General features: G+C 47.5%; 1 protein-coding gene across 1 annotated transcript; it reads right to left on the bottom strand.

Annotated features, from left to right (window-relative positions):
• Nucleotides 1-767: 767 nt before the first annotated feature.
• Nucleotides 768-25,129, bottom strand: ATP6V0E1 (ATPase H+ transporting V0 subunit e1). The gene is made up of 4 exons (XM_049776109.1): nucleotides 25,013-25,129; nucleotides 20,694-20,741; nucleotides 9,424-9,551; nucleotides 768-1,196 (listed from the first exon to the last, which is right to left on the bottom strand). The coding sequence occupies exons 1-3, from the start codon at nucleotides 25,114-25,116 to the stop codon at nucleotides 9,458-9,460; spliced, it is 246 nt and encodes an 81-aa protein (XP_049632066.1). The 5' UTR covers nucleotides 25,117-25,129; the 3' UTR covers nucleotides 768-1,196; nucleotides 9,424-9,457.
• Nucleotides 25,130-26,013: the final 884 nt, after the last annotated feature.

Below are 26,013 nucleotides of genomic sequence, written 5' to 3'. Positions count from 1 at the left end.
GGCTCTACGTTCAGAAATTGCTCTTGGCAGGCTTGGGAGACCGTATGGGATGCCGGGATTCTGCATGCAAGGTAATGCTATCTCTCTGGCCCCAAATTTTGATATCTTAAAAGCAAGAGAGCCTTCCCAACCCAAATAGGAAATGCCTGAGTTGTCTGCTACCCAAAGTAAGCATTACTGTCAACTGCCCCAGTCTTTTTAAAATACTCTGGTTTCATCTGACCTATTTCTGAGGGCGTGATGATCAAACACGAGTTCTACGTACACTGACTTCAACTTTCCTAACAGTGTCCCAGTGACTACACACAGGCAGAATAATTTATATACAGATTCTGCTTGCACCTTGACCACCAGATGCCTAAGGAAATACTTCCTATTCTCCCAGGAACCTCTGGTCACATGGCCAACCCAAGTCTGAACCACAAAATCACCTTCTTAAAACAGGCATTATTGTTAATATTATTTGGGGGGGGGGCATTTTCAGCAATGTTCAGAACTTATTCCTGTTGAATATTCCTGTCTTCCTTGTGCAAGGCTTACCCACTACACTTGTGCCTTACCCACTACACTATCTCTCCGGCCCTATGAAAAAAGGCAATTCTAAGGACCAAGGAGACCTGTTTCAAAGGTTTAGAGTGAAGAATTAGCCTGTGAGAGCCCAAGTTTGACCTCTAGTACTGCTGGTCCCCGAACCAAAACCCCAACAATTAAAGCATCTAGAAATAGAATCATTATAATAATGAGCTTCACAAATTACCAGTGCCAGATTTCCATAGAAAGCAGAAAAATAATTTATTCCACAACATGGCAAAGATAAGAAATTTGATCTGATCAACATACTTTGGTGTGAGTCCATAGGAAAGATGCTCCCTTGGAATCTTACTGTCCTGTAAGTTACCAACACTGATTCCCAGGTCCCAGGAAGCAGCTTCAAATCCACAGCACCCTGGAGAGAGGGAGGCACTCCTCAGGAGCCCAGCACCTTCCATTCTAGGAGAGCATGTCACGACTCATGGAGCTTGCAGAGTTGAAGTAGGCACATCATTGATCCGAGAGTAAAAAAGTAAGGCGATAGGAAAAAAACACTGCGTTGGAGAGTAAGATCACTTCAAATGTGGGGTGTTTAAGGCAGCTGACAGCCATGACAGGCGAGCCAGAAGGCGGTGTGGTGATCTGAGAGGAAATCTCTTCAGGACCTGCAAAACAAAGCCATTCATTCTAGTGACTCTCCTCGGGAGAGCAAGTGGGGAGCATCAAGGCAGTTAATCAGAGGGATAGAGGGGAAGGACAGTAGAGAGAGCTCTTGCCTTGCATGCAACTGACCAGGGTTCAATACCCAGCATCCCATAAGGTTCCCTGGTCTCAGCCAGAAGTAATTCCTAAGTGTAGAATGAGGAATAAGCTCTGAGCACTGCAGAGTGTGGCCTCAAAACAGACAAAGACAATCAATCAGGCCTATACTGGGCACACAGGAGTGGCCCTAAACTCATAAATGCACAATTTGGGGCTGGGAGCAGAGGTTGGGTTCTCTTTGAACCTCTGCAAGGACCCAAGGAGACAGAAGAGGAGAAGAGGGAGCCTCACTAAGCTCAATAGAACTTGAATAAGTTTGCCTGATTCCCAATATTTTACTACTCCTGCCCTTTTCTAAGGAAGACAGCAACTTTCTCACAGACCTGAGAAGCTTTTCCTACCTCTGAGTCTGAAAAATCAGGCTTCTGGTGATTCAAGGCTACTCTTGCCTGCTTTCCTTATTGCCATAGTGTAGGTGACAAAGGAGAATTGCTTTTTCTAAAAGCTTCAAGCTGCCACAGAGCCCTGACAAAACTAGAAATCATTTCAATCATCTTTCTTCACACATGGAACTATATATGTTGCTCTAGAAAAGAAAACACTAGTGGAGACCAAGAGAGATGAAATAAAGTCCTTCAAAGGCATCTCCACATCAGGTTTCACTGGTAAATAGAACATATAACTTCCCACAGTGCAGACATGTGGGGAGGGGCAGGCATTGCATCCAATCAGTCTAATTCCCTCAGGACAAAGCTGGAGGAAGGTATGTCAGTCAAGAGCCTGGAGAAAGAGAAGTGGTGGGCTTGAGCGTCTCTGAACTAGTGGATAGTCAGGAGAGTATAGTATAGTGATATAAGAGAATTTATCATGTGCCCCAGGCTTAAATGCAGATGGTGTCAGCTGCAGAGGACTTGCACTCCATCTCAAACTGAGCTGAAAAATCACCTTAATGGGCCAGGCAGGACAGGGCAGCGTCAGAGCCAATGGCAGAGCTGGGTCTGCCAGCTAGGAAGGTCTTCACCTTGGCTCCTCCAAATGTACTATTTCTCTGGCCCTGACAGGTCAACTTGCTATGTTGAGTGTTCTGTCTGGAGGCCTGCCACACTCTTTAGGTCAGGGGTCTCAAACTCAATTTACCTGTGGGCCTCAGGAGGCAAAGTCGGGGTGATCCTTGAGTAGTAAGCCTTGAACATTGGGGGGTGTGACCCAAACAACTAAAACAAAACAAAACAAAACAAAGATTCCTCTGGGGCAGGGCCACAAAATGTTGTACAGAGGGCCACAACAGCCCTCAGGCCTCGAGTTTGAGCAGGCCTCGAGTTTGAGACCCCTGTTTTAGGTCATATATATAAATAGGTGTGTGTGTGTGTGTGTGTGTGTGTGTGTGTGTGTGTGTGTGTGTAAATATATAAATGATCACAAAGATCCTTGCTTTTGAAAACAATGCATAAAACCAAGAATTACGCTCAATGCTATCACTTGAAAAAAAAATGTGTGTGTGTGTGTGTGTATGTGTGTGTAAATATATAAATGATCACAAAGATCCTTGCTTTTGAAAACAATGCCTAAAACCAAGAATTACACTTAATACTATCACTTGAAAAAAACTGTGCAGGCCAGGGCAGGCAAGCAGCCCATATGTGTGAAGCCTTGAATTTGACTGCCTCGTCCCGAATAAAAAATAAATTAAAGGGGCCGGAGAGATAGCACAGCGATGTTTGCCTTGCAAGCAGCCTATCCAGGTCCTAAGGTAGTTGGTTTGAATCCTGGCGCCCCACATGGTCCCCCATGCCTGCCAGGAGCTATTTCTGAGCAGATAGCCAGGAGTAACCCCTGAATGCTGCCGGGTGTGGCCCAAAGTCCAAAAAAAATAAAAAAATAAAAAATAAATTAAAGCTGTGCACAGGCATGTTCAATGACATGTATTTGGAGTTTGATTTTTCTTTGTGTGTGTATGTGTGTGTGCGCGACAGACACATTGACAATGCTCAGGGACTACTGGTTCTGCACTCAGAAATCACTCCTGGCAGGCCAGGAGACAATATGGGATGCCGGGAATCACAGTGGGTTTAGTCCTGGTTCAGCCGCATGCAAGGAAAACACCCTACCTGCTGTGCTATTGCTCAGGCCCCATGGAGTTTGATTTTTCTTGAAGGGAAGGGGAAGCACATCTAGCAGTATTGGCATATATTTCTGGTACAGTACTTGGGGAAGCGTGGGATGCTGAGATAGAAGAATCCAGGGATTTCCTCAAGTAGAGCACATGTTTCAGACCTTAGAGCTATCCCTATGCCTAAGCAGCACACTCTAACAAACTTGTACACAGGTGTGGGGGTGGAAATCCAACCAGAGTTCAAGGTTTCACTATGTGAAAGAAAGGAAGCTGGAATATTACTTCAGATACAATTGAGTGATATAAAGATAACAAATACATAAAAGTTAGAACCCGGAAATCTGTTCAGGGACAAATGAAAATATGTTTTGATCAAAGGAAGATTTCTTTTCCTTTTTCTTTCTATTTTTGGTGATGGTGGTGATGGATGGGGGTGTGCTAAGGATTTACTCCTGGCTCTGTGCTCAAAGATCACCCCAACAGGTGCTCAGTAGACCATTTTGGATGCCAGGGATCAAATCCAGGTTGGCCAAGTGCAAAGAAGCACCTTCCCCGTTGTACTATCTGTTACACTGGCCCCCAAGGAAGGCTTAATTTTCATCTTTCTTTTTCTTTTTTTTTCTTTCTCTTTTTTGGGGGGCCCACACCCATTTGATGCTCAGGGGTTACTCCTGGCTAAACGCTCAGAAATCACCCCTGGCTTGGGGGGACCATATGGGATGCCGGGGGATCAAACCGCGGTCCGTTCCTGGGCTAGTGTTTGCAAGGCAGACACCTTACTTCTAGCACCACCTCACCGACCCCCCCTAATCAGTTTCCTAAATCAGCGTATGTCCAGAGGTGGTATGAGGCAGGAAACACTAAGTCAACTAATGAGGTCAAGAATGTAAACATAGGGGCCCGGAGAGATAGCACAGCAGTGTTTGCCTTGCAAGCAGCTGATCCAGGACCAAAGGTGGTTGGTTCGAATCCCGGTGTCCCATATGGTCCCCCATGCCTGCCAGGAGCTATTTCTGAGCAGACAGCCAGGAGTAACCCCTGAGCACCGCCGGGTGTGGCCCCCCAAAAAATGTAAACATAGGGGCCGGAGAGACAGCATGGAGGTAAAGCGTTTGCCTTGCATGCAGAAGATCAGTGGTTCGAATCCCGGTATCCCATATGGTCCCCTAAGCCTGCCAGGAGCGACTTCTGAGCATAGAGTCAGGAGTAAGCCCTGAGCACGGCTGGGTGTGACCCAAAAACTGAAACAAAAAAGAATGTGAACGTAGGGGCTGGAGAGATAGCATGGAGGTAGTGTGTTCGCCTTATATGCAGAAGGATGGTCGTTCGAATCCCGGCATCCCATACAGTCCCCCAAGCCTATCAGGAGCAATTTCTGAGCGTAGAGCCAGGATTAACCACTGAGCGCTGCCAGGTGTGACCCAAAAACCAAACCCACCCCCCCAAAAAAAAAAGAATGTGAAAATAGAGCATACAGTGAGTAGGATACCTGCTTTGCACAAGGCCAACCCAGGTTTGATTCCCCTGTACCCCTAATGGTCTCCCAAGAAATGTCAGGAGTAACCCCTGAGCATCATCACATGTAAAACAAATCAAAAAAGTAATGTAAAAATAAGTGTACTGGTCCCAATCAATAGGTCTCAGAGAGCAGAAAAAGAGGCACTGTAGGTATGAGGGTGCAAACCGGGAAGGTCTGGATCTCAAGACCTCAGACGAGTGGAGAGACCGTGGATTGGTTATATCTGACTTGGCTCCTGGGACCTCTGGCACTGCAATGTGTGAGCACATGAAAGCAGGAAGAGGAGCACTAACTTCTGCACCTACACTAAGTACAGGCACAATGAGTCCTGAGGAGTTACCTGAGAGAAATAGTGCCGGAGCTGGGCCACTGAGCAGGTGTCCAAAGAAAGAGGGACAGACCAAGAGACCCTAGGATCCCTGAGGAGGAAAAAAAGGGACAGGATATAGGGCATGAACAATAATACAGACTTGGTTGCATGTAGCTGACCCAAGTTCAGTGCCTGGCAAAGCATACCAGGAGTAATCCCTGAATGTAGAGGAAGGAGTAAGCCTATCCTCCAAGTGAGCAATGCTGCAATGCTGGATGTGGCCCAAAATAAACCAAAAAGGAAAGGAAAGCAGAGGTTGTGACTATCAGTGATAGGTACCAGAATGAAAACTTGGTGAGATGGAAAAGGCAGGAGATGACACACTATTTACCCACCAAATGCCATGAGTGGTACAAGCGTCTACAACCAGTTTCATTTTGGAATCTCAAACTTTTATAGCCCCACTTAGAAGCTGCAGACTCTCTGGAAATCCTCTCTCAGTATCCCAAATGCATGGAAGTCAGAGAAAAACAACTCCCCCTTATACCCCCAAGTCAAGGCCTGATCCCAGCCCTCTTTCACTTCTGCTCAGGGTGTGTAGAAAGAAAATCTCCTTTGGACTGCAGTGAGCAAGATTATCTAAGGCACTACAAGGCTTGGGTAAACCAGCCCAATCATGGAATCCTAGGTCCCAGGCCAAGGAACACCAAGAAGAGCCTAGAGAAGTCTCTTCCCAGGAAGTAACACTTTAGGCAGCCAGGAGAGGCCAATAATGGTGTTGAGACAGAAAAGGAGTGAGCATTGCTGTGAGGGTCCTGGACCAAAACTCCTATTAATTGATAAACACACTCAGCTGATCAAGCCCGACATAAGCAGCAGTGCACAGAACAGGAGCAACTCAAGAGCAAAAGACCAGTGAGGTGATTCATACCCATTTCCTTTCCTTTTGGGGGAGATGTTATCACATTTGGCTATGCTCAGTGCTTAATCCTGGTTTAGGGATGCCTTCTGGCAGGGCTCTGCCAGGGTTGAAACCCAGGTTGACTGAGTGTAGGTCAAGCACCTTTGCCTGCTGTGCTCTCTCTCGGACTCCCTTAAATTTATTTCATGGCCTCTGGAGACAACAGTCCTAAACCTTTGAGGGCTATTTGTCAATTTTCTTGGCCAAATACATCTGGCTTGCAGGTCCTATTTTCCAAACTCAGTCTCTTGAAGAAATTGCATCCAGAATCACACATGTCAATTCACCAGGCCAAATGAGGCTCTATCCACATTCCACACATACAAGTTCAGAAGGGAGTAAAGGGAGTTAGCACACTCATTCTGATTTTTACCACCAAGAAAAGTGAAGCTCCACCTTGGGGGTTCTGTCCGCTCCAAAGGCAGGGAGAAATGAAAGCTCCTGATATGCCAACTCCCAAGACCTACCTGCTGTCCAGATCTCAGATACCAAACAAATGTGACTCGATGTTCCTAGTGAGGTCTTATCCACTTGCTGTTATTTTTTTTTTTGTGGGGGGGGGTCACACCCAGTAATATTCAGGACATACTCCTGGCTCTGTGCTCAGGGATCACTCCTGACAAGCTCAAGAATGAACCCAATCCCTGCTGGAATTTTGCTTTCAAAGAAAAAAGTGGCTGACAATAGCACAGCAGTAGGGTGTTTGCCTTGCACATAGCCAACCCAGGATGGACCCTGGTTCCATTCCCGGCATCCTATATGGTCCCCTGAGCTTGCCAGGAGTGATTTCTGAGTGCAGAGCCAGGAATAACTCCCGAATGCCACCGGGTGTGACCCAAAAACAAACAAAAAAGGGAGAAAAAAGTGGTGGAACTAAAGTGATAATACAATGAAAGGGTGTTTGCCTTGCACTCGGCTGACCCAGGTTCAATCCCTGACATCCATATGGCCCCCTGAGCACCAATAGGAGTAATACCTAAGCACAGAATCAGAATAACCCCTGAGCACCTCTGGGTATAGCACAAAACAATACAAAATAACATTTTTTAAAAAATAAATAAGGGGGCAGTGTGATAACGCAATGGTAGGGCATTTGCCTTGCATGCGGCTGACCCAGGACTAACTTTGGTTCGATCCCGGGCATCCCATATGGTCCCCCAAACCAGGAGCAATTTCTGAGCGCAGAGCCAGAAGTAACCCCTGAGAGTCACCGGTGTGGCCCATTCCCCCCAAAATAAAAATAAATAAAGGAAAAAAATTAATTCTAAGTGGTTCAGGCAGTCCAGTCAATGCTGTGGCCACTATACAAATGTTAAAAATTCACCAATCATGGGCCAGAGTGATAGACCAGGGCTGACCCAGGTTCAAACCTGGCATTCCATATGGTCCCCAAGCCGGGCAGGAGCAATTTCTGATTGTAGAGCCAGGAATAAACCAAGCACCACTGGGTGTGGCCCAAAACAAACAAAAACTAGAGACTCAAATAAACTGAACTGTGAGACCCACACATTGGAAGCTATGTAGGCCAAAGGGCCCAACTCTCTGATTATAAGGGAAGAAATGAAACCCTGGAAGAAGATTGAAGCCTGAGGCCTTAAGTTCTCAGCTCTAAAATCCACTCAACAGGCTTTTCTAACTAATACTCACATACTTGGAAGGACAGAAAATGGCTTAATGACTGAAAAACTCATCTCTCTCTGTGTCTCTCTCTCTTCTGTCTCTGTCTCTCTGTCTCTGTCTCTCTGTCTCTCTCTCTCTCTCTCCCCTCTTCCTCTCTAAAAAAATCTATATGAAGACAAAACCAAGAACCTCTTTTGGGCAAAGCCAGGACTCTCTGCAGAGTATAAAAATGACTTGCCACAGTGGAAGGGCGCTTTCCTTGCATGCGGTCAACCCAGACAGACCAGGGTTTGATTCCCTAAGCAGCCAGAAGCGATTTCTAACCACTGAGTGCCACTAGGTATGGCCCAAAAACAAACAAACAAAAAAAACATTTACCTATCAGAATTGGCAAAACTCTAGATTGTGTTGCAGGTAGGGAAGCAAAAAATTCGAGTATAATCCCCTATTAAAGGGAACAGAGTAATAGCAAGAGTGCCACTGAAGGGATTGAAATTATAGCAGGTAGGGTGCTTGCCTTATATATATATATATATAATCAACCTGGGTTAAATCCCTGGCATCCCAGATGATACACCAAGAGTGATCCTGAGTATGGGCCAAGAGTAAGTCCTGAATACCACTGGATGTGGGAGGGGGAAAAACAGCTACTAGAGAGGGGAGCTCATGAGTCTAAATATGAGGGGAGGGGAAATTATCACCCTAGAGTAGCCTTTCTTGTAAAAGAGAACTGAGCTAGAATTTTGCAACAAGGAATGAAAATGTTCTTGGAGACAGAGTTCCTAACACTGGGCCACTGATAAACCTTTCCACTATACCATCATTCCTTTATTCCTCTGATAATCAGAACCACATCAAACCTGCAATTAGAAAGCTGTTTTTCAAAAAGCACCCACCACTCTCAATGCCAAGCATTCAGAAATGCCCTTCAACGTAATCTCTCAGGCACTTCAAGGTTACTGCATTGTTTACTGCTGGGAGATTGGGTGAGGCTGAGTGAGCACAGCTTTCCTGTAATGGCAGGGCCAGAACAGACAAGGAAAGGCTCTTAGGAATTAGAGCCTTTGGTAAGACCATGGGGCCAGAGTGATAGCATAGTAGATCGGGTACTTGCCTTGCCCAAATTTGACCCGAAACCCCACATGGTCCCCTGAGCATGCCAGGAGTGATTTCTGAGTAAAGAACCAAAATGTGTGTGAGTGTGCGTGTGTGTGCCTGTGTGTGTCTGTGTGTGTGTGATTTCTGAGCAAAGAACCAGGAGTAACCCCTGAGCACTGCCAGTGTGTGTGTGTGTGTAATTTCTAAGCAAACCAGGAGTAACCCTTGAGCACTGCCTGCGTGCGTGCGTGCGTGCGTTCGTGCGTGTGTGTGTGTGTGTGTGTGTGTGTGTGTGTGTGTGTGTGTGTGTGTGAGACTGAGCACTGCCTGCCTGCGTGTGTGTGTGTGTGTGTGTGTGTGTGTGTGTGTGTGTGTGTGTGTGTGTGTCCCACCCCACCCCCGGTTAAGGCCAAAGCCCAGTACTTCGATAGGCACGAGACTCTGACAAGCCAAAGCAAACTTGACAACCAGTGACACTGAAGGAAGCGAAAAGTGAGTGGCATAGTCACCTCAAAGTCTGAATACTGGAGGGTGGTCTTCTTCTCACGGCCAATGATACTTGAGATACCAGATAGTTTCATTTTTCAATTGTGGTCCGAAGAGAGGGTTGAGCTGGGCCAGAATTGCAATGAGCCAACTTAAAAGGGAAAAGAAGGAGAAAATGGGGTAAAATCATGTTAGATTGTAACCATTTCATATTAGGAGTGCTTCAGTAGAACTGAAACCTACCCTGCTCACAGCAAACCTTCAATACACTGAAGGTTCATAAAACTCACTATTGCCAAGAGCTGAAGAAGTCATACAGGTTTAAGATACTTGCTCAACTTAATACACTATATGGCCCCTTGTGCATGTTGAGGCCCAAGTATTGCCAGGTGTGGTCCACTCCCCAACCCCCACAAACTTCGTGGGTCAATAGGTTCAGGGGCCTGGCTGATAACAAAATTTCAGTTTATTATTGTTGTTGTTACTTTTTTTGGGGGGGTCACACCCGCTGGTGCTCAGGGGTTACTCCTGGTTGTCTGCTCAGAAATAGCTCCTGGCAGGCACGGGGGACCATATGGGACACCAGGATTCGAACCAACCACCTTTGGTCCTTGGATCGGCTGCTTGCAAGGCAAACGCCGCTGTGCTATCTCTCCGGGCTCCTGTTGTTACTATTTTTTTTTTTTTTTTTTTTTTTTAGTTTTTGGGCCACACCCGGCGGTGCTCAGGGGTTACTCCTGGCACCATGCTCAGAAATCACTCCTGGCAGGCACGGGGGACCATATGGGACACCGGGATTCGAACCAACCACCTTTGGTCCTGGATTGGCTGCTTGCAAGGCAAACGCCGATGTGCTATCTCTCCGGGCCCTGTTGTTACTATTTTCTGGGTAAGTGGTACTAGGGTTAAGAGCATGGTCAGGGACCGGAGAGATAGCTTGGAGGTAAGGCGTTTGCCTTTCATGCAGAAGGACAGTGGTTAGAATCCCGGCATCCCATATGGTCCCCCGTGCCTGCCGGGGGCAATTTCTGAGTATAGAGCCAGGAGTAACCCCTGAGCACTGCCGAGTGTGACCTAAAAACTAAAAAAAAAAAAAAAAAAAAAAAAAAAAAAGAGCATGGTCAGCTGCATGCAAGGCAAATGCTCTACCTCTTGTACTATCACTTTTGTCCCAAAATTGCCATGTTTTGATCCGTACAGCAGTGAGTCTTCATTACGGTACATCACTATATCTCTCACAGTTCTTATTCCCTTTCTAAAATTTCCTCACTCAATCAATATGGTACCTTTGCCCAGTTTCCCTCTATTATTCTCACTACCTCGCATCGAGGCTCCAGCAAATGGGTGTTACTTTATCCAGTCTCCACTGAGTCTCACAATGGTGAAGTTTCCATTCACTATCCCCATTTTTTTTTAATTTTTTGTTTGTTTATTGATTGATTGTTGGGCCACACCCAGCAGTGCTCAGGATTACTCCTGGCTCTGCACTCAGATATTGCTCCTGGCAGGCTAGAGGACCATATGGGACACCAGGAATGGAACCTGGTCCCTCTCGGGTTGGCCAAATGTAAGGCAACTGCCCTACCGCTGTGCTCTCTGGCCCCCTCTATCCTCATTTAGATTCCAACACTTGGATTCCTTTTCTCCGAACACCTATATCACTAAAACATGAGACTCATTTTTGGTGTCCCCAATGGAGCTGAACCAAATGAGTTTTTATTTCCCCTGCTTGCTTCTTCAAAATCAAAGTCACAAGACAGTCTTCTGCACTACAGATAGAGATGAAGGAAGTCTGATTACATAGGATCCTGTTATTTAGAATCTCAGGATCAGAAGTGGGAAAAAAAACATAACTCTTGTCTTTTTCAAAGATCCCTATATTGCTCACAAATTTCTGAATAGATGGCTTTATATGAGTTGTAATGTATATGCAGTGAAGTTTGAAAATCACTAAACTGGGGCCGGAGAGATAGCATGGAAGTAAGGCATTTGCCTTGCATGCAGAAGGACAGTGGTTTGAATCCCAGCATCCCATATGATCCCCTGAGCCTGCCAGGAATGATTTCTGAGTGTAGAGCCAGGAGTAACGTTGAGCACTGCCGGGTATGACCCAAAAACCAAAAGCCAAAAAAAAAAAAAAAAAAAAAAAACCCACGGAAAGCTAAATAATAAGCTGTGTGACCATTGAAGTCACTCTAGCTTTTACTCATTAAACCAATATTTAATGAGCTCCTGTGAGGTTCTGGGCTGCTAGGACCAGAGGAGAAAAATATTGCTTTCCATAGCTTACACAAGCAGAAAAAGGCAGGTGTGATAAGAGCAATGAAGAAGAGATGATGTGGGCAGGATTACTTCCATAAACGGGCTATGACTAACTCTCGTTGGGTTAAGCAGAGACCAAACTCAATCAGAATCCACACTGTCTTCAACACCTGTCCAAAACACTCAAACTGGGGCTGGGGAGACTATTCAAAGGGCTAAAGGCAGGATTTCCATGCAGAAGGCCCCAGGTTCCAACCCCAGCAATGCATGGCCTCCTGAGCACCAGTGACTGTGGCCCTAAACAATTGATTCAAACGTTTTCTTTTTTTTTGTAGGGGACGGGATGAAGGCAGCCTCCATCAGCTGATGGAGCATGGGTATGGGCAACAATGCAAAGGAAAGGAATGCTATTCTAGAGCAGTCTCCTGCAGTTCAGGGCTTAAATGTGCCTAGAAGAGAGGAGCCAGCCAATCCCAACAGGGCCTCTCTCCTCTCCTTTACTGTCAATACTAGACTCTGACTGGGATCCCATTCAGACTCTGTTCAGCAATGCTCAGACTTCCTGGGAATCCATCAACCAATCAACCTGTGCTGGGCCTCCAGAAACAAAGTAAAGTGGCAGAGCTAGTAGTTTCGTAACAGGAAACATGACACCTGAGGAAGTCAGGCCAATACGGATGCCTCCAACTCAGGGGTTTCAGAAACAGAATTCAAGTGAGAGTCTCTGAGCTGTCCTCCCATTGTGTGTCAGACTCAAGCAGCTGCCAAGGCTTGCTGTGGTCGTTCTCTTTCCACAGCTAAGGAAGGGCGGGAGGCCCAGTTGCTATGCCAAGGAACTCTGACTGCAATGCACTCAGGGTGCTGTGCTCAGACTCATGGAAAATTCCACAGACCCAGGACTTCCCCAGCAAGCCAACTGGAAAGCGGCTGCTGGCCTTTCAGGAAGATACTCAAATGAATAGCCAATGCTCAGCTTAGTCAAAGCTGTGTGAGATCCAACTGGCTATCTCCTTTCTTCACCCAAACCATGCAGGGTCCAATAAACACACCCGTTTCCCACTGGGAGGGGGTGGGTAATAGGAGATCCAAGCTTCTCAATTCCGGAGCCTGCACAGTAACAGCACCCATATCCCCAGATACTAAGAAATAACCCACAGCTCAATATCTTCCTTCTCGCTCAGGGCAATTGAGGAAAATGAGGCAGGGTCTGTGATTTGCCTAGAGTCACAACTACCATTCAGTGATTAGATAGAGGTCCTGAGTCACACCTCAGGTTGGACTAATGTGGCTCACACAAAATAGTCACCATCTGAAATATTCCCCAGACCAGCACTGCAAGATGCAGTCCGTGTGGTTCCAGGTAAAGGACCAGGAGGGAAGAAACATGAGCTCGTTAGGTCAGCGGGGAGCCAGGAGCATGACCAAGACCACACTGCTGGCTCAGGTCAGTGTTCAGGACCTTCTTTGAATTCAATTTCACACACTATTTTTAAGATTTCGAATCAGGGCCCGGAGAGATAGCACAGCGGCGTTTGCCTTGCAAGCAGCCGATCCAGGACCAAAGGTGGTTGGTTCGAATCCCGGTGTCCCATACGGTCCCCCGTGCCTGCCAGGAGCTATTTCTGAGCAGACAGCCAGGAGTGACCCCTGAGCAACAACGGGTGTGGCCCAAAAACAAAAAACAAAAAACAAAAAAAAGATTTCGAATCAAACCAAAAGACAAGAAAAGGAAAACAAAATATCACAAAATACCAAAAAAACAAAACAAAAACCCAAACCCAAAGTGGAAGAAAAGATAATTCCTTAGAAAACAGCTCAGATTAGCTGACTTGAGAATCACCGTTGTCACCACTACCAGCTGAGCTCCTAGATGGCCTCCTGACTTCAAAGCTCAGACTCTTGGTAGAGGGTTCAAAAAAGAAAGAAGCCATTCAGAATGGATGAAGTAGGGTCAGAGATATAGCACAGCAGGTAGGGCATTTGCCTTGCACGTAGCCAATCCTTCAATCCCTTGCATCCCATATGGTCCCCCATACCTGCCTGGAGTAACCCCTGAGCACCAGTTTGGGCAGGTGTGGCCTAAACCCCCCAACAAAAGAAAAACAAACCAGACTTGATGAAGTGGAAGAGAGAACATATTCTAGTCAGTCTATTACTTCATGTGTCAAAGAGAAGAGAATTAATCATGCCTTCTGGTGAGCCCAAACTTCCAAACAGTGCTCTCCTACACTGTTGGAGGCAGTGAAGGTGCAGGGATGACAACAGAGGTGCTAGAATGGAGGACCCTGTGCCTAAAGGCCATCGTTATCTGAGTACCTCACTTACAGCACCACCAACCCTACACAATTCACCCACAGTAGGCTGTGGGGATACACAAAGGGCCTGGTGGAAGGCCAGCCGCTCACTGAAGAGCAGTGTAAGGAGCAGGGGAGTTGCAGGGAAGCAGCAATGTAGCTGGGGAGATCCTCACATAGGAGTTGTTTTGTTCTCAGGCCTGCTAGTACTCAGCAGCAGCACCTGCTCTCATGAATTACTCGAGCAGAAATCTGTCTCCTGGTGGCAAAGACAATGCCCAAACCTGCCTCAGACCTCTGTGGAGAGCAGGGGGTAAGGCCAGAGAGCAAGGTAAGAGAACAGGAAATTCTCTTCTGATCCACAGTCCTTAGCTAGTGCCAGGATTGTTTCTCAGGAAGCTCCTTAAGGGAGAACAAAGAAGTAAAGGGCAACAGGACCCCACAATGAAACAATCTCCATCAGCAACCTTCATCTCAATCCAAGAACACAAATTCAGCCACAGCACCATGATCAGATGCTTTAAGAAAACCTGGCCCTGAATGTTAGCTAAACAGGGTTGGACTGTCATAGCCACGACATTATTGTCGGGAGACTTCAAGTAAGTGATCCACAAAGGTGAGCCTCAGTTTCCCTTTTTTCCATATCCCACCCCCAGTTTGAGGGGCTATACCCAGCAGAGAAAGAAAGAAGCCATTCAGAATTGATGAAATGGGAGATACAGTACAGCGGATAAAGCATTTGCCTTGCACAGGGCCAACCCTTCGATCCCTTGCATCCCATATGGTCCCCCAAGCCTGCCAGGAGTAATTTCTGAGTGCAGAGCCAGGAGTAACCCCTGAGCGCCAGTTTCAGCAGGTGTGGCCCAACCCCCCAATACACAAACAAACAAACAAACAAACAAAATGACTTGATGAAGTAGTGGAGGAAGCTATTCTTGGTTTGGTGTTTATGCTCAAGGGGTGGCAGCTCCTGGCAGTACTCAGGGCCACATGGTACCAGGAACCAAAGTAAGATTCCTCCAGTCTGTTGAGGTCTATCTAGTTCCCTGGTCTCTCAGATTCCCTTTCCAAAAAAATGAGAAAAAAGTTCAAGTTCTAAGAAATTAAAGAGTATGACACATGGGTAGAGGAGGTGGTTCAGCAGTAGAGCCTTGTGTTTGTAAGGCCCTGAGTTTGATCCCCAATAAAACAAGAGACAGCTAACAACAGGAATGAGTTCTGTGTATAGTCAGCAGATTCCAGAAATCCTAGTGATGTCTTTGCTCTCAACAAAGCAGCTGGAAATGTACTGGGTAAAATATAATCTATTTATTTCACCTCAGAATTTTTCCCCATAGCTGAGTCACTGCCCTCACTACCTCCACTTCCACCCCCACCCGCTATGGGGAAGTCAGAACTCTAAGATCCCCAAGATCCGTGTGCCCTAGGGCACACACCCTGGAGAAACCTGGGTAACAGATGTAACAAAAGAGTCCCTCTTATAAATGACTGTCTGCCACTACCTCCGGGGAGAGAGAACTCAGAGGAACTCGCTTAGGAAAGCAGCGTGGGAAAAGGGCCTAGAACATAAGGAAGCCAGAAATGAATCCTTTCTCTCATATTTTTTTCTCTTTTTTGGGGGGAGGGTGTAGGTAGGAGAACTAGCCACACTTGCAGTGCTCATTTACTGATGACTTTGCACTAAGGGTTCACTGCTGGCAGTACTTGGGATACCCTTAGGTGGAGGGATACCATGGATTGGATCCACATCAATCACATGCAAGGCAAGTTTTCTGCCTGCTATATTATTTCTCTGGCCCCCTTTCTTCTGCCGTTCCATAGATGACTACAGTCCTTTCTCTACTAAGGGGGAGACAGAGGGACACTGCAGACATGGCACAAAAATTGTATGAACAGGAGGAGGATATTGAGAGGCAATCTATATATCCAGAACATGATGACACGCTAATCAACAGGCACAGGCAGAAGTGATCTCTCTGCAGCCTTTTGCACTGAAGTTTCTGCCTGTATGAGTCTCCACAAAAGGCATTTGCCTTGCATGACACCAACCTGGGACAGACTCGGGCTGGATTCCTGGCATCTCATATGTCCTTAGAACCTGTCTGGGGACACATACTCCTGAGTGCCACTGGGTATGGCCCAAAAGCCTCCCCCGCAAAAAAAAAAAAAAAAAAAAAAGGTGTACTATTGCTCACCCAGCCTCCCCACACCTGCTCTCCCACAGTGCTTTGGGGTAGTGCCTCTGCCTGCCCAAACCTCTCTGCCACCCTTTATCTCCAGGGAGGACTGACTTTCCACTTCCAACCTGTCCCTACCTTGAGGACACTCCCTACCCTATGATGTCATAGGGCATTTCCTTCTGCTTTAGCATCACTCTCCCACTGAGACTGGTCAGGAGGTCACACTTGCTCTTTTTCCTCCAGTGTAGGGTGGTCTCCTCAATCAATCTCAGACCACTCACTAGTGGACACAAAGGAGAGTCTCTGCTGCTAGTGTTAAATATGACAGACAGGGCCATGTGGCAAGACATGTGGGTGACCTCTAGGCAACTGCAGTCCTACCCTCCAGGAGCTGCAGAGGAACAGCAGCTCTCACCAGTGCCCTAAGCTTCAGACCATGCATAGCTGTTTCACTGCTATAAGAGCAAAATGCCCCAGATCCAAAGAAATGAAAATACGTTTTCATGTAGCAAAGAACCAGACCTGGTACCAAGACTTCCCTTCCATTACAAACAAGATTTGGGGAAAAGTGGGCAAAAGAGGGGACTGAAGTGCTCAAGATTCAACCAGGATTGGTCTCAGGTAGGGTAAGTGCCTCACTCACTGCCTGCACTATGTCTCCAGTCCCATCCAGTCCCATAAAAGAGTTTCAGTGCCCAAAAACCAAAAAAAAAAAAAAAAAAAAAGGGGCCGGGTAGGTGGCGCTGGAGGTAAGGTGTCTGCCTTGCAAGCGCTAGCCAAGGAAGGACCGCGGTTCAATCCCCCGGCATCCCATATGGTCCCCCCAAGCCAGGGGCGATTTCTGAGCACATAGCCAGGAGTAACCCCTGAGCATCAAACGGGTGTGGCCCAAAAACCAAAAAAAAAAAAAAAAAAAGAGTTTCAGTGGATCCCTGAGGGTGCGAGTAGAAAAAGTTGAGAGAGAGGAGAGAGAGAGGAGAGAGAGGAGAGAGAGAGAGAGAGAGAGAGAGAGAGAGAGAGAGAGAGAGAGAGAGAGAGAGAGAGAGAGAGAGAAGGGAGGGAGGGAGGGAGGGAGGGAGGGAGGGAGGGAGGGAGGGAGGGAGGGGAGAGAAGTGAGTGTAGAAGAGGAAACTAGGGGCCGGAGAGATAGCATGGAGGTAAGGCGTTTGCCTTTCATGCAGGAGGCCATCGGTTCGAATCCCAGCGTCCCATATGGTCCCCCGAGCCTGCCAGGAGCAATTTCTGAGCCTGGAGCCAGGAATAACCCCTGAGCACTGCTGGTGTGACCCAAAAAGCACAAAAAAAAAAAAAAAAAGAAGAGGAAACTAATAGACAATAAATCACTTTCCATGTCTTGACAGCAAGTGTTTTCTTTTTGTTTTGTGGAGAACCACACCCATAAGCACTTAGGGATTGCACCTCCTTTGCACTGAGGACCTATGGGTCCTCAGTGGAACCTTGGAGTGCCAGGGATTGAACCTGGGAGAATACACACAAAGCAAATGCCCTCCCTGCTGTAGTACTGCTGCTCCTTCTCCTAAGCTTATTGTTGTGGAGTTTGCCAGACATGGGAAACCTTAGTAAATCTAAGGACCCCATGAAGTAGAATCTATTAAAGCTGAGACCCCCCCCCCCCAAAAAAAACTCAATCAAATGGATGAGGATAAGCCCTGGAAACAATGGCCCATGAGCAGAAGACAGCAAAATGAACTGCACAAGCCTGGAGGATTCCAGAGGCTAGATATAGAGACATTAACACCAGACTTTGGGGCCGGAGAGATAGCATGGAGGTAAGGCGTTTACCTTTCATGCAGAAGGTCATCGGTTCGAATCCCTGCGTCCCATATGGTCCCCCGTGCCTGCCAGGAGCAATTTCTGAGCACGGAGCCAGGAAAAAACCCTGAGCACTGCCGGGTGTGACCCAAAAACCACACACACACAAAAAAAAAAAAATCAAAAAACCACTAGGCTTTACAAAATAAGATTACTGAGGGAAAAAGAAAGGCAGGGAAAGGGAGGCAGAGCTAGGACTGAGGGAGGGAAAACTAAACTAAAAGACACAAAATACTACAACAGTGAACATAATATGGGGACCAGAGGGTGTTTGCCTTGCATGAGGCTGATCCAGGGCGGACCCAGGTTTGATCCCCAGCATCCCATATGGTCCCCTGAGCCTGCCAGAAATAACCCATGAGTGTGGTCCAAAAACAAGCAAACAAAAACGAAAAATGCGTGCTCAATTCGGCAGCACATATACTAAAAAACGAAGAAAGCTCAGCAACAATAACAAAAAAAAAGTGAACATAATAGCAAAAAACCAACAGGTATTTTGGTTGGTTGGTCGGTTGGTTGGACATAACTGGCAAGAGAAATTGGCTGGGATCAGATTGGTCTCTCTCTGTTCTACAGCAGAGGGACAAAGGTCAACATAAACACGAACTAACTACGGGAAACTACCATTGCGTGTAACAATGTTCAACATAAACTCCAAAGGAACTCTGGCAAACTTTCACTGGGTGCTACTAGTGAGGGAGGAAGGGAGACCAGAGGGGAGGGATTCTGGAATCATGAGGCCACACATCCTAGAACCCTCACACAGCATGCACCCCGAGGACAGTGGAGCTTGTGTACTGCACATATGCAGTGAAAGCAAGCCAGATCAATTTTACTTGCTTTGGGCTCCTCACAATGAAGTTCTGGCCATCAGAGTGAAGGAAAATTTCAAACAAACAAACAAGCAAACAAAACAAGGGTACACTAAGGATGTGACCAATCTAAATTCCCCTTTACTCCCAAGCTCATCCCTAAACCAAAATGTGCCAAGGAAGACCTCGGCCAGGTGGAAGCACCAGAAAGAAGGCTTAAGAGTCAGGGTATAAATTTCAATGGCTACCTTTGGGGGGGGGGGGGGACATCCAAGCCTGTGCCACATAACTCTCTCCTCTGCTTTTTTATCTACCGGAAGAAGCCCAAGTACTCTCTGGAACACTCTCCTCTTAGACATTTCTAAGTTTCTTTCGATAAAAACTGTTTTGTGGGGGCCGGAGAGATAGCATGGAGGTAGGGCGTTTGCCTAGCTTGCAGAAGGACTGTGGTTCAAACCCTGGCATTTCATATGGTCCCCCGAGCCTGCCAGGAGTGATTTCTGAGCGTAGAGCCAGGAGGAATCCCTGAGCGCTGCTGGGTGTGACAAACAAACAAACAAAAAACAAAAAAGTTTTGTGGCTGGAGAGATAACACAGCAGTAGGGCATTTGCTTTGCAAGCGACGGACCTGGCATGGACCTGGGTTCAATCCCTGGCATCCCATATGGTCGCCCAAGACTGCCAGGAGTGATTTCTGAGTTCAGAGCCAGGAGTAACCCCTGAGCACTGCTGGGTGTGGCATTTGCCAACTTGGTTCAATCCTATCCTATGAGATTCTCCAAGCACTGCCAGAAGTAACCTCTAAGCACCACTGGGTTTGGCTCAAACACCAAACAAACAAAAAGAATGCAAGTATAAGGAATAAAAGGGATCTTGTATCTCAAAGGAGAGTCAGTGGGCTAATATTCAGGCTGCCTCTGGAAACAATGAGACCTGACTTACAGCTCAAACAAGTTCCGCCTTGCTCTGCCTCCCGGAGTCAAATCTGAAGCCAGTGCAAACTGGTAAAAGAAAAATATTGCCCCAAACAGAAGTTATTTAAGAGTCTATGAATGGGGACCAAAAAAAGAGTCTATGAATGTGGAGCTGGAGCGATAGCACAGCAATTAAGGTGCTTGACTTGCACACGGCCAACCTGGGACAGACCAGGGTTCGATTCCCCAGCATCACATATCGTCCCCTGAGCCTGCCAGGAATGATTTCTGAACACAGAGCCAGGAGTAACCCCTGAGCATCACCAGGTATGGCCCAAATTAAAAAAAAAAAAAAAAAGTCTATGAATGCATTTCAAAATATTCTGTGAGCAGTGGGTAAAGGTAAGGCACTTGCCTTGCACTCAGCTGACGTGGGTTCAATCCCCAGCATCTCATATGATTTCCCCAAGCACAGTGATTCCTGAGTGCAAAGCAAGGAGAAATCCTGACTATAACCAGGTGTGGCCCCTCCTCCAAAATTCATGAAAATAACTTTACCCTGGGTCATCCCGTGGAATAGTCACCAGAAACATTTAACTGAATTACAAAATGGAAATACTAAGACTACTTCAATTAGGCAACAAGAGATAAGGGCTCCTGGGTAATTCTCAAAGTGAAGTAATTTCAACAAACTCTAACCACTCCTTTTCTCCTAGAAAGTGAAGAGTCATGGAATAATTTTGCACTTGCTTTAAATAGAGTATCACCTGAAGCCAGGAATGTAGTTTGGTGGAAGAGCACTCACTTTGCATGAATGAGGTATGAGGCCATATCAGATGCTGGGGTTCGAACTACTGTCCGTCCTGTATTGGCTACATGCAAGGTGAATGCCCTATCGCTGTGCTTGAGTGATGTAATTTTTAATCACATATATTACAAATAGCAAGAACCATTATTACTTTAGAGAAAAAAAAAAAACTTAAGCAAAACATACTTACAAGAGATAGCAACACACTGAACAGGTCACCAACATGGTAATGATAACTCTAAAAGGAAAGAATGCACCATTAGACAAAAAGCAAAGGATGTGACATCATGGCATCACTTTGGCTTTCTGTTAAGACAAAACATTAGCAAATCAACATATACTAAACAGTGAAAAAGTAGATTCAAATCTGTTCCAGCCCCTGTAGACTACAGTGCATCCTGGGGTGCACCTGGTAAAGGTTTAAGCAACGAAACACTTATAGATACACCACAACTGAACACAAATAAATGACTACGAAGACAACTGGGTTTCACACCCAAATTGCTACCCTATTTTCTGCCTCAAAATAACCCTAAACTTTTGTTTTAGTTTTCAGGGATTATCCCTGTATTCAGGGATTATTTCTCGCAAGCTGGGGGGATGAGAGAAACCCTATAAAGTGCTGGGGATCAAACTTGGGTAGGCTGCATGCAAGGCAACCACCATACATGTGCTGTACTCTCTCTGGCCCCAATAACCCTAATTGTCTTCTGACCTGTTCACATCTCCATTTCTGTTGAGAAAAGTTAATCTCCCTCTCTGATTAGCTGAATTTCTGAACTTTTTTTTTTTTTTTTTTTTTTTTTTGGTTTTGGCTCACACACAGTGGTGCTCAGAAATCACTCCTGGCAGGTACAGGGGGCAATATGGGATGCTAGGAGTCGAACTGGGATTCGTCCTGGGTTGGCTGTGTGCAAGGCAAATGCCCTACCACTGTGCTATAGCTCCGGCCCCCTGAATTTCTAAAGTTCTAAATTGGACTCACAGTACTCTCTTTCTGAAGACTTGCCTTGTAAATTCACTTGTCTCCTCCTGCCCATTCTCATTTTATCTGCCTACTCCTCAAATGGCAGGAATCAAACACAAGGCCACACAAGAGCAAAGCCTGTTCTACCACTGAGCACACATCTGCCACCTTTGGGCTGTCTTCTCTGGAGCCTTACAGCCACCCAATGCTATGGATCAATCACCTGAAACTTATCACCCTGTGTGGGATCCTTTCTTTTTGATTCCATCACCTAATTCATCAGATTCCTTCACTGCTTACAGATTCAAACTTTCTTCTTTCCCTTTTACTCTAATCACACTCATCTCAAATCATTCACCTAAAATAATCCTAATCCCTTCAGTGCATCCTTCTGTAGCCTTTCAACATCCCTCACAAATCATTCACACTAGTTTTAAAAAAAAGGAAGGGTCCGGATTGGGCATTTGCCTTGTATGTGGCCGACCTGGGTTGGGCTCGATCCCCAGCATCCCATATGGTCCCCGGAGCAGAGCCTGGAATAATTCCTGAGTGGCGCTGGGTGTGGCCCAAAAACCAAATAAATAAACAAATAAATATAATAAAGTGGGGGCACCTCCACAGACACCCAGATTAAGCAAGAACAGTTCCAGTAAGCAAATACAGGAACTCTACTCACTGCTATAGGGACCCAGGCCAACTATGTACAAGGCTAGCAAGCACTTACTATCTCTCCAGCCAAATCTGTGCATTTCTTAGAACAGGGACACATTCCTGAGCATCCAGTATGTACCAGTGTGAACCTAACTTCCCCAAGCACTGGGGGACCCAAAACATGCTTGATTTGCTTTACTGCTACTATCAGGGTAACTTGAGTTTGACCTATTCACAGATTCAGAAGTTTTCTCTTTTTCATTTTTTGAATTTTGGGCCATACCCGGCAGTGTTCAGGGTTTACTCCAGGTTCTGCGTTCAAGTCACTCCTGGTGGAGCTCAGAAAGCAGATGCACTTCTGGGGATCAAGAGCTGTCCAAGCAAGGCAAGCATCCTATTTCCCCTTTCTCAGACCTGCCTCATCAGGCTCTAAAAGCTTCTGAAGAAGCCCATTTTCTTCACTTTGAGAGAGGCAGGGAGTACTCAGGGAAGAAGATGCAGTCTCAGTCCCCCTTTTGCCCTCTAGCATTACTGTTGTGCGTCCTTATTTGTCCTCTGTGCCAGGTCACAAGCGCTCTGATGCTGCTCCCAGTATATGCTCAGGATCAAACCAGAGGCTCCCACAAGCAAAGAATGGCCTGTAGTGCTTTGAGCTATTACTCTATTCACACTTTTCTGTACTAAGAGGCTACAAGTGGTGCTCAGGGCCAGAGGAGAAGGAAGCTGGGACCTGGCACATGATCCCTATGAGCCATATCCAAGTCCCTTCCTTTCCTCAATTTGATCTAAACCTGTCAATGTTCAGAGACTATGTGTGTGGAGGATGGAACCCAGTCCCTTGAGGGATCTTTTCAGTCTTGCAAATTCTTTGGGAGGGAGGAAGGGAAAGAAAGAGCCTCAAAATACCACTGGGTATGCTACAACAACCACCCCCAAAATATCCAAGGTCTGCAGTTTGTCAGGAGATGATGAGGAACTAGTATCATTCCATGCAGATGTTTCCCTTCTGTAGAGAGGAAATGGAACCATGGAAAAGTCCCATAACATGTCCAAGGTCAGAGGGAACCTGTTGACTCGGAACAGAATTTCTCCAAATGACACACAACATCTTCCAGACCTCCATCCTGCTCAGCCCTGCCAAAAGCAGGAAATAGGAGGACTGGGTTGGAGACATGAATTAGACCGTGGCAGTCTACTACAACAGGTCAGATGGTGAAATCCTATACTGACAGGAGGCGAGAAAGTGAACAAACAACCCACAAGGCTGTATAATCGAGGCTGCTGAGGAGACAGGATAGAGGTGGGGGAGTTGGAGACAGTCTTTAAGAAAGATGGGTTTGGGGCTGGAGAGTGGGCTCTAGGAGCTGAGTGTGCCACTATGCATTCAGGAAGCCCCAGTCCCCTCAGCACCACTAGGACATTTTAACCTCTCCAGGCATGGAGCCCAGAGGCTACTCAGCACTGGGTGTGGTCCAGGGGGGGGGGGGGGAAAGAGGGGTAGGCTGGATGCAATCAGCACAATACTAAAATGCCTTTATACAGATTGTCAAAGCAGGCCACAAGTAATTGAATTGTTGAAAATTAAAGAAAAGCAAACCACTATGCTTGGTAACTCCAATAGCAGAAACAAGTCCAAGAAATGAAATTTGATTAATGCAAATGCTTTGAACAACTTCAGGATTCTCTCATTTAGAGGGAATGCTACCAATGAAAGAAATCCATATGTCTTTTTTTTCTTTTTGGTCCTGAACATACCCCACAGTGCTCAGAGAATCATGATGAGCCAGGGATGGAGCCAGCTAGGGCTCCTGCCTTTTGAGCTTCCTCCCCTGCCTCATAATTCTTTGGTGTTTGTTCGGCTGCTACCTACACTCAGCTACTCCTGCCTTCCTCCAGGCTCCTGGTCTCAGGGATCACTTCTGGTAGGGTTAGAGGGACCCTAGGCAGTGCTGGGGTTTTCTAACCTGGGTCAGTGAGGTAAGTGGAAAGCAGGTGGTTTCTCTGCGATGCTCTCTCTGGTCCTATTCTTTGGGGGCTCACCAGTGGTGCTCCGGGCTTATTCCTGGCTCTGCAGTCAGGATTCACTTGTGCCTAGTGCAGGGGATCCTGTCAGCTGCCGGGGCTTGAATCAGCGTTGTTCTGTGCAAGGCAAGTGCCCTACCCTCTGTCCGAACACTTGGGTCCCAGTCATGATTTACTTTTAAGTGAGGTCAAACGAACAGGTCTAGTCCAGGCTCGTCCCAGACACAAGGACAGGAGCCGCGAGCCGTTTGTTTCCTGCAGCCGCACCATGTCCAGCCGGCAGTGCCTCTGTGAGGCCAGCACCTCGTGTCCGAGAAGAAGTGACATTTCTGACCGACTGTGACTTCACCCCCACATGACCGTGTGTGGTGCGGTGCGGTGCGGTGTGGGGAGAGAAGACGAGAAACAGAAGTCGGGACGGGGTCCCCGAGACCCTCCGGGCGTGAGCCCCAAGCCCAGAAAGGCAACCCAGGGAGGGGGTTTTGGAGGCGGCGAAGGGCCGAGGAGTGGCGCTTTCCAGAGAGGGAGACGGACAGAGTGTGGGTGTGGGTGTGGGTGCGTACCCCCAATGGGAAGCTCCCGCAGAGAGCGAGGGGCCCCCGAACTCGAAGGCCGAGGTTCCAAGGGGCTGTGGCGGGGCCTGGCGCGACGCGGCCCCCTCCCTCCGTCCCTCCCGCCGCCCTCTCCCGCCCCGGGCCCGACGCCTCCCTGCGCGCCCCGGACACGGCTCCGGGCACTGACGCGCGGCGGAGGGAGGCCTGCTCTGCTCTGCTCTGCTCTGCTCTGCTCTGCTCTGCTCTGCTCTGCTCTGCTCTTCCCTTCCCTTCCCGGGGCCCCTCGGGTGCGGGCCGAGACGCCCGCGCACTCACCCCCGGTTGGGCCCCTTGGGGATGAACCAGGGCACGAGGAGGCCGACGCAGCCCCAGAACACGCTCATCACCACCAGAGGCACCGTCAGCCCGCTGTACGCCATGTCGCCCACCCGGAAGTGCCCGCCGCGCCGGCCGCGCCCACCGCGCACGCGCGGGCCCGCCCGGGACACGTGACGGCCGCGCGGGCCCCGCCCCCGGAGGGAGGGAGGAGGAGCGAGGCAGGCCCGGCCCGGCGAGGGTCGAGCCGCAGGCCAGGGTCCTTGCCGAGGCCCCCAAATGAGGCTTGCTGGGGGCCGGGACCCCAAGACTTTCCACCAGGTGCCCTTGCAGCAAAAGCGTCGTGCTTTCCTACCGAAGCTTCTTTCTGCCACGCGCGCACAGAACTTGACGACTTTGGAATTCCTGCTCACAGGCAGTGCAAGATGGAAATATCTAACTTCAGACAAAACATGTTTCACCAGCACACTTTCCCTGCTCTACATGCATTGCCTTTAGTAACAATTACCTGCAATTTCTTTTGTTTCTTTGTTTTTGTGTCACACTCGACAGCACTCAGGGGTTACTCCTGGCTCTGCTCTCAGAACTCACTCTTGGCAGGTAGGGGGGACCATTTGGGATGCCAGGATTCAAACCACCATCTGTCCTGGATCTGTTGCGTGTAAGGCAGACGCCCTACCACTGTGCTATCTCACTGCCCCCCCCCCCTTTTTGGTGCAATTTCTTTTTCATGTGGTAAAGAAGAATCCTGAATTAAATGGGAAATTAGATTATTTGGGGGTGGGTCACACCCTGCGCTGCTTAGGAGTTACTTGTGGCTCTGAGCTCAGAAATCACTTCTGGCAGGCTCGGAGGACCGTATGGGATGCTGGGAATTGAACCTCAATCCGTCCTGGGTCAGCCACGTGCAAGGCAAAGGCCCTACTGCTGTGCTAGCTCTCTGCCCGGAAATTAGATTATTTTTAACATAGGGTTGTTTTTTTGTTTTTGTTTTTTTTTTT

Source organism: Suncus etruscus, chromosome 6, assembly GCF_024139225.1.
Source record: "Suncus etruscus isolate mSunEtr1 chromosome 6, mSunEtr1.pri.cur, whole genome shotgun sequence".
Taxonomy (NCBI): Eukaryota; Metazoa; Chordata; class Mammalia; order Eulipotyphla; family Soricidae; genus Suncus; species Suncus etruscus.
This window is presented reverse-complemented; position numbering and strand designations above follow the sequence as displayed.

Coding starts and splice junctions, on each gene's coding strand:
- ATP6V0E1 (XM_049776109.1), bottom strand. CDS start 25,116: ATGGCGTACAGCGGGCTGACGGTGCCTCTGGTGGTGATGAGCGTGTTC. Junction 20,742..25,012: donor CCCAAGGGGCCCAACCGGGG/GTGAGTGCGCGG, acceptor CTTTCCTTTTAG/AGTTATCATTACCATGTTGG. Junction 9,552..20,693: donor TCAGTGTGTTGCTATCTCTT/GTAAGTATGTTT, acceptor TTCCCTTTTAAG/TTGGCTCATTGCAATTCTGG.